General features: G+C 35.0%; 1 protein-coding gene across 2 annotated transcripts; it reads right to left on the minus strand.

The window, feature by feature from the left end:
• Positions 1 to 459: 459 nt before the first annotated feature.
• On the minus strand, positions 460 to 5,271 carry LOC131319326 (HVA22-like protein j). Of its 2 annotated transcripts, XM_058349533.1 has the most exons (8): positions 4,942 to 5,271; positions 4,790 to 4,845; positions 4,346 to 4,414; positions 4,063 to 4,161; positions 2,439 to 2,495; positions 2,275 to 2,338; positions 1,965 to 2,177; positions 460 to 820 (listed from the first exon to the last, which is right to left on the minus strand). In XM_058349533.1, the coding sequence occupies exons 3-8, from the start codon at positions 4,375 to 4,377 to the stop codon at positions 629 to 631; spliced, it is 657 nt and encodes a 218-aa protein (XP_058205516.1). In that variant the 5' UTR covers positions 4,378 to 4,414; positions 4,790 to 4,845; positions 4,942 to 5,271; the 3' UTR covers positions 460 to 628. The 2 variants fall into 2 exon arrangements, with proteins under 2 accessions (XP_058205516.1, XP_058205515.1); XM_058349532.1 differs by having other exon boundaries at positions 4,790 to 5,254.
• Between the last annotated feature and the right edge of the window lie 8,964 nt (positions 5,272 to 14,235).

A 14,235-nucleotide genomic window follows, 5' to 3' on the forward strand; every position in this document is an offset into this window, starting at 1 on the left:
AAACTTTCTGTGTGTTTTCTTACCTAGCTGGATTAAAATTTTCTGAGTCAAGAGTACAACTAAGAATCTGTTTGGATCGTTTGTTTATTTCCTTATTATAAGCCATTAGTAAATGAATTCGATTGGTGCGAGTAATTGCTTGTTAAGAAAACCATTAATAAGCAGATTAGTAATTGTGAACCCAAACAAAATGTTTTGAGAAAAAGATCTCCATGCAAGAAGGAAAACCTTCACAAAATGAGGAGAAATAGCTATGAAATGGCAAGATTGGTAAACATTTCTCTCCAGTTAATTGAATTGATCAGTCTTAAGTTTGTTGGTAAATTGAATTAGCTCATGAGATTTCTTGTTCTGTTACTGACTTTTCCATCATTTTTCCTTGTGTGCCACCCGTCCAGTAGATTTGAGGGAAGCTTAATTCAAAATTGTGGCATAACAAATTAAGTCTGGCAAAAAAAATGAAGAAACGAAAAAATGAAATGAATTACCGTATTTTAGGATACTATGAACACTAAATTTGATATGTTTTTTCATTTATCTATTTCTACAATTCTTCAATGGAATCCTTTGAATCGCCAGAATCTGGGCCTTGGAACCATTTAGCCTATTGTTGACACCGGAATCTAATTCACTGGTATCCATTGCCCGGGGGTGGCGACATTGGCGGCCGCCTGTGGTGGTCGGAGGGTTGCTTGCGTTGCTTAGGAAATAGGCTGAATGAAGACCTGGGAGGAGAGAGAGGAGGAGCTGAAGGTGTGTAGTCGTGCCTTCCGTTCTGTTGAGGTTGGTTAGCCAGCCTTTGCAAATGTTGGTCAGCCGTCTACACAAAAGTACAAAAACAAAGGAAAAAAAGCACATTCTTAGATGGGATTCGGGAAATAAAGTGAAGTTGATATAAAAAAAAAAAAAGGATCTATTTTGCATAGAGGGAAAGGAAATTGTGTTCAGTGAAATTTCAACTTTGCCCTGAGAATTTTGCGAGCGACTGACACACGCTTTTTATTTATGGGGTGAATGTATATGCGCAATTGCTAGAAATATTTAAAATTTCAAAAAAAAAATTAAAATTCTCTCAAAATTCTTTACGGGAGGAATTTACACAAGTTGAAAGTTTCGAATTTATACAATTTGCGAAGAATTGAGATGCACTTTTCGTTTATGGGATGAATATATATGTGCAATTGCGAGACATATTTAAATTTTCCTAAAAAAAAACTTAAAATTCTATTAAAAAAAAAAGCTTTACGGGAGGAATTTACCCAATCTATTACTAATACTACATGCAATAAGGTTTGCCGCAAGATTTTTTTGGGTGGTCGCATATCTAAGATGTCACCTATCAATTTCTAATTATGTCTCTGAAAGACTGAGTGAAGATTCATACAAATGTTTGTTCACCATATTATAAAACACTGAAAACTAAGATTTGTTGTCTCCAAACTCCCGTTTTCGATCCTAATACACTTTCAGTAGTACGATAATGCCTCAAAATGAAGTGTTTTGACATTTTTGGCGCATTATATAGTAGAAACATTTATACATGGAAAAAGATGGACAAAACTTCAAGAGACAGGAACCTGTGGGACAAATTAATATACATGATTGCATGTGGGCATGCTTAACTTACCGGCAAAGTTTCATAGAAAAAATAAACAAAACTATTATCAGCACTCAGCAGGCCAAGAGAAACAGGAAAAAATTTCAGTGCTGAGCGGGTACCACGTAGTGGCCGCTCGCACATTCGAGCTGTCCATTACGTGTTTGAACGGCTCAGATTTGGAGAGAGAAAAAGAAAAGAGAAAGTGTTGGGGTGAGGGAGAGAGAGGATTTCAATCCGAACCGTCCAAAAGTGTATCGGATGGCTCGGATGCGCCGAGCGAGTACCACTTAGGATATACCTCCTCGGCACTGAAAAATCACCAGACTCAGAGAATCATGACCATCCAGCTAAAAGGAAACCATACCTCATTGTTGGCCTTGGTAACCTTTCCAAATTGAGCACTGATGAACCCAACAATCTCGAAGAATTTGGTTTGCCCCAGGCTTGTACAATTCTGCCAGTAGTAAAGGGCCAGATCCCATGCCCTGGCGTGCAGCTCCCGCAAACTCCGATCAATATCCGACTCACGCATCGACACGTAAGGTCGCAATAGAGTTTCGTACACGTATCCAGTTCCCTAATTTAAAAACACCCAAATTCCTTCCGTTAGAACGTCAAACAACAAAACAAATGAGGGAACCCATTCATTGTAGTGATTCATCGTCTCTGTTTACCTTTGTCTTCGGATACCACAAGTAGATAATCAAGGCAAGCTTCATCTCACCGTACATTGGCAACCTTCAAAAGAGTCGAACAATATTTAAATTTTTTATTTTTTATTTTACAGGAAATTGGTAGATAAGTAGCCTAAAGGATTGAGGGAAAACTGCAAATGTACCACGAGATGAACATATCCACGACCCGCTCGAAGACCGTCAACACTGCCACGATGATCCTGAAAATTTCATAATCAATTACTATGCTTGAATCAATCAAAGTACTACTTAACACAAAATAACTAACCTAAGCACACAAAATAAATCTTCCCTCTCTGTTTATTTTTCCTTAGTTGCTTTCCAAAGAGAAATGATCAATTTTGAATTATAAAGACAGGGCCATTGGGGGAAGGTTGCACACATCCCTATTCCTTGGGGTTGAGACCTTTCAATCTAAAAATTAATTAACTCATTAACTTGATGGATTCAATTGATTAATTGTTTTCAGAACCAACAAGACTAGACGTCAACATGTTCATCCCCAATTAACTTCTCTTAAAGAATCTTTCACATCCATTATTGCTCATAAGTTATTCTTTTTCTTCTTTTCAATCGATAGGAGAGATCATTACATCATGTATAAAATACAAAGTACAAATCACGGGACGTTACATCAATTCTATGAGAGTCCACGAGATAACTAAGCTCAACAACTCAACCACTATAAATCCGACCCAACTAAAAGCCCCCATTAGGGAGAGAAATAATCCCAACGGAAAAACACCCAAAAGCAGATAGAAAGACTCGAACTCCTGACCGTGAGATGTAAAAATATTGTAAAGGCAACTATATATAAAACAACATCATTTCCAATTATGCCTCCACAGGAGGGAGCATGCAGATAATGCGTCTTCTATCATTTTTTCTCCCAGCCTGTAATTATTGATGGTAACAATTAAGGGATTGGCCTACTGTAATTAGGCCTTGGCTTTAATGATGCACCGTTAATGGATAGTGAGATTGGTCGTCTAGAATTTTTCGTCGATGATTACGTCAATTTAGTCCGAACACTTTTAAGTTATAAAAAGAAAGTATTATTGTTAACCGTGTTTAATATGACAATTGACAAGTCAATTTTCGTTTGAGTGTTCAAAATGATTTCATAATTATTGACCAGTAGCCCACTGTTTGCAGATTCAACTTAAGTTAAACAAAATTGTTTGGTAAAACTGGAAGAAAAACCATTCCAAGCTAACCCAAAAAAAAGATTGAAAAATTGATGAAATTTGAAAGGTTCAACTCTAATTCCAAAAATTTCAAACGATTTGGTACCAACGAATCCAAAGCCAGATTAGGTCAACTACTCCAATTATTATTTGAGCTTTTAAGAAATCATAATGTCGGGATCAAGTTATGCACACCTCAACTAATTTATTGAAACTCAACCTATCGTCCACAAACGGAGCCCCGATTAAAATTGGGACCTTTTCCCCTGTGTACTGTTTCATAAAAAAAAAAAGTTAAACTATAGCTGATGAGACTCGACGAGATATTGAACCTGAAACCTAGGAGAATTTAAACCCAAGTCTCATGAATTACTAAGCACCAGACCAACCCTAGAACTAATATCAATTGAAAGCGGAAAATAAGTACTTACAAAATAAGAATCTGTGATGTATTATGAGGTAATGGCTTATCTCGTAAAATAGAAAATAAATAATTAAAAAAAAAAAGACCTTAGCGAACTGGCTTGAATCAAATAAACATTTCTTTGGGATGAGAAGAAAAATGAAAATGGGTTCTTACCAATATTGACACCAAAATCGAAGCTCGTGCATCTCGACTTTGTTCTTCTCCATAGTTTTGAAACACTCGAACGCAGGGTACGCATATCCAAGAACCAGACTGCCAACGCAACACACATAAATCAAATCTTTCACCAGATCAAAACAGTTGAAGAATAAATTTTTGAGAATGGTCAGTTGACCAAAAAGAAAAAGTTTAAAGTAAAAGAGAAAAAAAAAAAATTAACAGAGAAAAACAGAGAATCAAACTTTGGCAAAAAGGAAGATGAAGATGGTTAACTTACATGAGTCCTCTGGTGATGAATTCTCCCAACATCCTCAATTCCCCTTTATCTCAATTGCCCTCCAAATTCCTAAAAAGAAACAAAAATTGGATTTTATGCACTTAAACAAACGTACTACTCCTAATATATGAGAAAATTGGACGAATACAGAAGAAGATGGGTAGTTGAAAACAGAACACAACTCCGGACACAACTGAGTTTAGAGCCGTTCGATTCTGGTGGAAGCAAGAGCAGAAACAGATTTAAAACATAACTTTGGACACAATTGAGTTCAGAACCGTTCGATACTTGTGAAAACAAGAGCAGAAACAGATTTAAAACACAACTCCAGACAAGTGAGTCCAGACCCGTTCGTTGGTTGTGGAAACAAGAGCAGAAACAGGAAAAACACACACACACACAATCAGAACAAAAAGAAAAAGAAACCAAATCTGCGAATCATACCTGTTGAATGAGAACTGAATCGAAGAAGCTATCAACACCAATCGACTTCTGATCCCCTGAGGGAAAGAACAAGCGGTTGAAGACCCAGAAATTGAAAAAAGAAATGGGTTTTGAGATGAATTCTTCAATCGATTAGAATGGAGTTGTAATACCTTTGAGACGAATTTGGAGCGAATTTGTGGGGTTTTATTTTTTTTCTGTGTTTGGGTGGATAGAGAAACAAAAAACCCAGAGATGAGACTTGAGAGGGAAGAAGTCTGCTGCTATATACAGAATACAGATACAAATCAATTTGAATAATTGCAATGTGTTCGTATATTTGTGTATCTTAAGGTTATATATATAGGAACACACATATATAAACGAGCAGTTGTGTTCGGGAAGTAAACAACGATTGGGGGTTTTTGGGTAAAACTTTGAAGAGAGAGAGAGAGAGAGAGAGAGAGAGAGCGGTGAGGGGATTGCTTGGCACGGACGCCTCCTGAATATTAGTACTAGTATACACGTAACTCAGGTGATTGGGATTTCGTGGGTTTCTTCCCAAGCCAACGGATTTACGGTTACTCCTGAATTTTTGTTTATGGCATTTTCGTCATTTCACTCCATGAAATTGGATAAATGTGGATTTTCAATAAAAACAAGTAACCACTCACTAACTGGGGCAGTTAGTCCAACGGTTTGTGTAGCTATATTTAAGTTCAGTGAGATTGTGAGTTCATCTATGATAGCGAGCATGGTATGGGGGGGTTAGGGTAATATAGGTTCTTCTAAAGTATGACAGTAAATAAATAAAATTAGTCAATTTATTAAAAAGAGAAATTAAATTTTAACACTTTATTTTCATCCAAATGCACTTGTTTATGATTATCGATGTAAAATTTAGAAAACTATCTTACATACTTTCTTCTTAATACACGTGGAAAAAAAATGATATTGTAGTTTAATATTGACAAAAACAAAAAAGAGAGTGAATTTGAATAAAAAGGAGTAGTAAAATCAATTTTCTCCTTTTTCTTTTAAAAAAAAGTTTCCATCTCGCGTACATTACCACAAACTTGAGGAGTATTTTATATATAAGTATTTTTAGCGTAAAAACAATTTACACACTTTTTATAACCAGAAGTCCATTCAGAAAAAAAAAAAAAAAAGGCTTAATCCATCCAATATACGGAGTATCCCCCTCATCTGTTATTAGTGTTATGTCTAAAAAAACAAGAGCAGAAGGGAAACAAATAAAACTATAAATTTATCAAATTAATGAAATATCTCATTAAACCTTTTGCCTTTCGCTAAAGTTCTCATTTTTTTAAGTACTTATTTTTCGTTTTACGAGACAGACCATTTTTTCACAATACATCACCTTTAATTTAAAAAATAAAAAATTATTTAAAAAATAAATACTTATTTCTCTTCGCAAAATAAAAATTTAAAGAATAAATACTTAATTTTCTTAACGGAACGATACCTCAAGGAGTGGGGTTTAAATTGACCCACGATTTGAACAATTCTTAACTAGCTCCCCTTTGCGCGTTCGACGACCAATGAAACTTGGGAAAATGCGTAGAATATTATTACTAGTATATATAATGAACGAGGAGGAAAGTTGACATGGTAAATGAAGTTGACCCATATTAATTTTACCAAAGCTCTCACTTTCATGGCGACATTATAATAAAGAATTAAACTAAATTATTAAAAAGTGAAAATGACAGTAAAAGCGACTGATGTATGAGGAGCCCAACCATTGGGTATACCATTTGGTCACACCCGATTGTGTGGAATTTATTTCATGACGACATTGTGTGAAATTTTGTTCGTGGTTTATTTAAAATGTGTTTGAAGGATTCAGGTAATAAATCAGCTCATTCGGATATTAGTAAATATTTAATTAATTAATTTATTTTTTGTCTTGCAAATTCAGAGACAAAGATTGATAAAGTAATTTCCGACGTATCAAAAAAAAAAGATTGATAAAGTCTTTACTGATATTTGAATGAGCTAATTTTTATTACAGAGACTCTTATAAATACGTGTTAACAAATTAAATAAATTATATGGAATCTCGATATAGAGCCCACATAATAGGGTGTACATGGCATATACTAATAATTAATAAATGGTGTGCCTATAGTTTTCGTTGATGTATGAGTTCCTTTTTCTTTTTTTTTTGTGAGAGTAGAAATATGGGACCTGGATCATTTATGACATCATTTTTTGGATTCCACGCCATAGAAAAAGAAAAAAAATTGGAAGGCACGTTTGTTGGGAATTGGGAGGTGTATTAATTCGGGCTTAAGATTTTGAGTTGGAATAAATTAACTCATTCCAACATTAGTCACTGGGGTGTTTGGGAGGCAACTTATTGCATTTTCATTTCCATTTTCCACTTTTGGATGTTTGGCACAATCCACCCAAAACACATTCCACCAAAATGAGTTTTGGTTTTTGGTTGTTAGAGAAGCGGGGTGTTTGTGAGCCTACTTTTTTGCTTTTTGATTTTTTAGCTTTTTGAATTATGATCAGAATATATTTTTGAGTATGGTATGAGTGTTTGGGAGATACATGCAAAATGTATTTTGGAACAGTAATAGTATTTGGTAGATGAATGATGAAAATTAATTATGAATTGATTTTTTATCAGATTGGCCTTGGCCTTTATTATTGTGTTAAAAGATGTATAAATATTTCTTTCTTTCTTTTTCTTTTTTTTTGAATTTTCATATTTCAAGTCTGAGCAACAATGGAGAAGTTCCATTCCCGTCCAATTCCACCCAAAAATTATGCTCAGTAATCACATTCGATGTTTTTTTTTTTGTTTTTTTTTTTTGGTAGTTTAGAATAAATTTTTTTTTACCATGTTATAAGTAATATTCAAAACAAAAAAATCATTAACTTAATTTAACAATTCACTAACCTCATAAAAAAAAGTAGATCAAGTCCAACAGTACGTGTAAATAGGTAAGAATGCTTAGGGTATTTTGGTAATTTAATGTTAAATGGGATAAGCCAAAACTGGGAAAAGGTCCTCCAGACCTCATTTTCCATTCTGTTTTCTTTTGCCAAAATCAGTGAATGGCTTTTCCCAGAATGAGTTTTAGAATGGGGCTCCCAAACAGCCAAAATGCAAAAATAGAAATTAGAAAATGCAAAAATGCACCTCCCAAACACCTCTGGGGTATTTGGAAGGTTACTTTTGGGCTTTTCATTTTTAACTTTTTGAATTATGGTCAGAAAATGTTTGAATTTTGGTAGAGTGTTTGAGAGATGCGTGCAGAATGCTTTTTGTAACATGAGTAGTGTTTGGAAGATAGATGATCAAAATGAATTATGTGATATTTTTACCGTGTTGCCCTTAGTTCTTATTATGGTATTAAAATGTGTGTGAATAATAGTTTTAGCCAATTTTTAAAACTCATGAAATATTCCGTGTTCTTGCGCTTATCAAATACATGTATCCCTTAATTGAAAGTCTCCAATTTATTTTTGCTAACAGTAATGCTACACACACAGCATTTATGCACAGATTTTATACACAGATTTGTTGTGGGGCCCACTACGGGTTCCACACAAATAATCTGAGCCGTTCATTAAATGTAAAACATTTTTTCAAGGGCCTCCGCAAAAAATCAGCTCAATCCGATAATTACAGATGTTCGATTCAATCATTTAACTTTTCATTCGAATTTCAGGATAATGAAAAGTTAGATGATTAAATCAAGCACTTATAGGTATCGGATTGAGCTGATTTTTCACAGAGGCCCTTGGAAAAATGTTTTACATTTAATGAACGGCTCGGATTATTTTTGTGGGACCCGTAGTGGGCCCCACAACAAATCTGTGTATAAAATCTGTGCATAAATTCTGTGTGTGTAGCATTACTGTTTTGCTAATTAGAAAGAATCACATATTTCCAACCGAGTAAAGGCGAAAAATAAAATGATTTAACTTAAAATAAAGATTATACTCAAATCCCACTTAAAAAGAAAAGAAAAGAATGAATCTTCACATTATTCAATTTAGAGGTGTACTATTATCATTCATTATTACTCCCAATGAAATAAAGGGAATCAAAGTTGTTTCACCTAACAAAGTAGAGGGGTTAGTTATTAACGAAATAGGAGGAGGGCAATTGGTCTTTTAGCTTCAACCCAAAACAAGAATGGGAAAAACTCCAACTACCCTACTTTTGGGCTTGAACTTTTAATATATATCTCGTCAAGATGAATTATAAGAGTACAAAGGTTAATTCAAAATCATCTAAATTTCAGAAAAAGACAAAAATAAGGCAATTAAACTAATTTAGCCGAAAGTATTACTTCTAAGTCCTCGTCTTGCGGACAGAATAAGCATTTTGGGATAAGGGTAGTCAATTTCTTTCACAACAAAATCCCATGTGGTGGATTGTGCATGCTCTGCTGATTCAAATTTCTTGACACGTCACTGTTGACCCTGCTTGATTTTATTCTTACCTAGCCCTCCCTTACGCGTATGACGACTGATCCAAAGGTGGGGCACGAGGGGCCTCCCCCATTAGGGAAGCCTATAAAATTACCTAAGATTATTTTCACATTCAAGACTTAAAATGCCGGGTCTCTCACGACGACTAATGAAACTTATTAGTTTGGGAAATTTGATGGAATGAATGAATTGAGAGAATCAAGTTGACATCTTTAGCCAAACTTTTGCTTTGACGGCGACATTATTATAATTAAAAAGAAAATAAAAGTAAAAATAATTACTTTTTCAACTTAATTACAAAAAATCGTTGAATAAATTCTCTCTGGGTCTATATATATATATATCCTTCTAAAATTTTATTGGACAGCTAGTCAAACGTCTTCAACTTATATTTGCAACTTATAATTTGCAAACATTGACCAGTTAAAAATGTTGGACGGGGTCAATGACTTAAAAGTTAAGCATTTATATCATTTGAACCACTTATTAAATGGTTATGTACATGCATGCAGACACATTCAAATTTTCAAATATGATGAACTGTATTACCTAAAATATACTATTCAAACAGAGTGCTTCTTAACCACTCTCTCTCTCTCTCTCTCTCTCTCTTCTCATTTCGCAGGCCGCGTTAAACTATATTCTTAGTTGATGGGTGATTTTTTTTTTTTTCCTCAAATGTGAGAAATTGTATTCAACTATGAGGTGAAAGTCTACACAAAGCAACCCCATGGGGGAAAATGGACGTCCACAGACCGGGCAAACCATTAGAAAGGGTAATCAGAGCACAGTATGCGCAGCCCTATTCCAAACTCGCATAGCAAGATCAAGTTCTCAGAAAATAAAACTAATACCAAACATATGATCAACAAACCACCGGACTAAATCTGGACAAAAAATGAAATAAAGCAAAAAAAAAAAAAAATACACTCCCCTCCTTCATTTAGTAGCCCTTCTCTTGCCTAACCCCTACTGATCAAGCTTTCAAGTCGGCGACTCATGCACCTGGGACCACACTACTGTAGACCCAGAAGCGGTGCGGCTGCGAACAACAAGCGGTTTTGGTGGAGAAGGGGGAAGAGAAATCAGATCTGAAAGCAGAGATTGATCCATCCCCTCCCGCCGCCCATATTTGTGTATAAACCCAAGGGGAAAGTAGAGAAAGAAGAAGAAGAAGTGTGACAGCTGTTTTAGAGTTAGAGATGTGCTCCTATTTTTTAAGAGAGAAAGTTAATAGGATGAGACCTCGTAGAACTTGACTAGTTGATGGGTGATTAAACAACAAAAATATACTTTATTGCGTTACGAACGGTTAACTGGTACGCTTGTATATATTTTAGAATGCCACCACCGATTTCAAATCCTAACCTTGCAGCCCCCGGCCCACCAACTGCGTTACGGTTGTAAGTTTAGTTTAGTTTAGTTTTGGTAGTAGGTGGAGAGACAAATAGAGTAATAATTGAAGATAGGGGTAATGATTAGAGAGATATGAGAAAGTAATAATTGAAAAAATAGGGTAATAATTAGAGAAAAAAATAAGATAATGATTGAAAACAAAACTAAAACTAAACGGTGAACCGAACAAAGCCGTAGTCATTATAACTACCCTTTTCCAGATCGCCCCTACGCAGCCAGTAGGCTGACCTGACCTGGTAATTTGTAAACTCATGTAATCTTTTATTCAACGAATTAATAAGCGTGTGATTAAACCAAAAAAAAAAAGAGAGGAATAAAAATGCGTGCTTTTGTTTGTGATTAGTGACTATTCTAATCATTGGACACCATAGTTTGGTCGAAGGTTAACCTAACATAACTGCCCATATTGTCTTCTAGAATACAGACAGCAGCAGCATATTGACTTATCCATTTCTCTGATTAAACAAGCCTTAAGGCCCTATCTCGAAAAGATTCTTATTTTTAAGTACTTATTTTCTGTTTTACGAGACTGGTCATTCTTTCATAATGCATTACCATTTAATTCAAAAAATAAATAAGTACTTATTTTAGTTAGTACTTTAACTACTCGATCCATCAGTCTCTTATGTTGATCCTTTTTGGAATTTTGATTAATTTAGTTTTGATTATCCTCATTGCCCTTAATTCCCACTTTTGATAATACCTTTAATCATTTATGGAGAGTAATCTTCAAATACGTTTAGTATAACATTGTAACGCCCCGATTTTCTAAAAAAAATTGGAGGCATTAAGCCTAAAATACATTGAATTTTATAAACTACTAGGCCCCTATTTGTCGTTATACAAAATTTACATTAAAAATAAATACAAAAAGAATCTAACATTTCTATTTAAACATCTTCAGAGCGACTCTAGTCTTGATACAGATTCCAAGAATACTCAGTCTCCGCTCTTGGTATTCCTCCTGTCTCAAACAGCTCCACCATTTAACCCTGCATCCTCTGGCAAATTGATCGCCAAAGCAACCGATTTACCAGGATACAAACGTATCCGTGAGTGACAATTCACCCGGTAGAATAATCTCAATCCTACCAACCCCTTACTCTATAATTAACAGTTCAACAATATAACAATTGATAATACACAGAAGGTACAGAATAATAACACATCATCATTTTCTTTACTATCCATTAACTTATATGAAATCTAAGGATCTTCTCCACAAAATCCTTTCCTCCCACATCCGCTAACTACAACCGTCTCATGGGTCCACCCTTCCTCTTGCTTGTCCTGCACGGGGGCCCTAGGTGAGTGCACCTAAATTATGTACCTAGTATGTTCTCACTTAAGACCATAATAGGAGGATCGAGTCATCCCATGACGCATCATACATTAGGGTCGGATATCACCTACCACTAACTATAACCGTCTCATGGGACCTATTCCCTCTTGAACAAAAGAAGTGAATTTTCCCATGACGCATTATACATTAGCGTCACAACATCTCTCAATATAGGGCCCTATTGGTTACCCATTTCAACACAGGGCCCCATTGGTTACCCTTGCCATAGCTATGGCTCAAATCACAATCCACAATCTCACACCTTAACACTTTACCATTTTTCATTTACTTAACACCGTCTACGTGAGTCACTACTCGTAACCACCCAGTGAATCTAAGTCTGCGCTAACATGTACAACATGAAAATTTCATAAACGACTCATCCAATAACATCATACATTTCAATTTGAACACAAGCATAGCAATATATAAGTGCGAGTAAATAAACACGTAGATGTTAGGATTGGGCCGATGTCTTTTGAGTTAGCGTAAAACTTATTGAACATGTGTTAACAAATTTTATTTCGGTAAGGGTTCAATTAGGAATTTTGTAATCTCAAGGTAATTCGGTAGTCTACAAAATGTTACGTGTCCATAGGTTGATGTGATTATGTTAAAGGGGCAACCCTAATTCTTAATGTTAATTATTAGTATTTATTCCCAGAGTTAAAAGTGTTCCCTTATTTTGTTTCCAGAAAGTACATTTCTTTTTCTTTTTTTGTTCCATTTGGTTTTAGATAATAACCTATGGACTTCACAGAGTTAATAACTTTTGTCAGACCAATGTATCTTTATGGTTTCAGTAAATTTATCAAGCTAGTCTAGTTTACCAACTAGTTCTTGTTATAGATTTTTACTACGACTTGCACTAACTAAATGAGTTTTTCTCCTTTAATAATATTCAATGTATTCTTATATTCTCAAGTTAAACTTGTTTAGCAAAAGTATATTGATTCTTACTTAGGCTAGTTAACTTAATAATGTACTGTGTATAAGTATTTATTTATTTTTTTTAAACCCAATCAGGATTGAATTAGTTATACAATGCATTTGTCATTTGTGAACATTAAAAGTTAACACTACATAACTAGAGAGACGTATATAGTGGAGTAAAATCCGTATTTGAGGTTTAGCTTGTAAAAGCAATAAACCATTTGGGGTAAAATCGAATAGCATACAAAGTCTAGGGCTCATAGCGTAATAACATCATATGGTTTCAAACAAAAAGAAACAGAATACGCAGGAGGAGAAGAAAATAGAGTTTCGGTCTTGTTCTGTTCTGGTTCAACATGGGTTTGATTTTTTTGTCATTTCTAAGTATTAAAACTAACACATACGGGTACGGATATACTTAGGGAAAAGTAGGAGAGCGATTATCCTACCTCGGTTCCGGCCGAAAAATTTGTTAACGAGTTCGGATTGTGTCGAACGACTTCAGAAAAATCAGAGTAGACGATGGACCAATAGGACACTGGGCTGACTTGGGATTGGTTTAGAGGTGTTCGGGATCGTGCTAGAGTTAGTGAAGCGCGTATTTGTGTTCGGATGAGTACAGAATCGAAACCCACTTCGTATTCTCTCTCCAAACCACCATTGTTGGACCTTGAAAACTTTCTTTCTCCTTCTCTTCTTCTCTGGATTTTCAGTGTGTATGGTGTGTTTGTAATATGATTTTTGGAGAGCAAGAGAGGGTATTATGAGAGAGTGGAGGGAGAGGAGGGAAGGTGGGCAAGTGTTAGAGTAAATGGGGGAGGTAGGAGATGGTGATGGCTGCTGAAATTAAGGAGCAGGAGGAAGAGGTGGTTCGGCCAAGGAGAGAGAGAGAGAGAATTGGCTGGGAAAGGGAGAGAGGATAAACCAAAACCCTTATTTCTAGGAAAAGATACATATACATATATATTCGTAGGTATGTCAATTAAATTATCGGGACAAGACAATTATTAAACTAATTAGTTTAACTAAATTAATACAATTCGGAATAATAATATAAATTTTGTTTGAAAAATTTAGGGCCAAAATTAGGGTCGTTACAAACATTGCATAAGTTAGATTTTTTTTTTTTTGAATTGGTTGGTTAAATTAGTTGTAAAATAGATTGTGTGGTTTTTGCTCGAGGATTTTTTTCTCTTTGAAAAGGCTCAAGCATGATTTTACATGTTCAAATAAGAGAAAAAAAAGAGAGAGAAAAAAACCAATTACTAGAACTTAAAATTAATTCAGAATAAGCTAG

Source organism: Rhododendron vialii, chromosome 3a, assembly GCF_030253575.1.
Source record: "Rhododendron vialii isolate Sample 1 chromosome 3a, ASM3025357v1".
Lineage (NCBI taxonomy): Eukaryota > Viridiplantae > Streptophyta > Magnoliopsida > Ericales > Ericaceae > Rhododendron > Rhododendron vialii.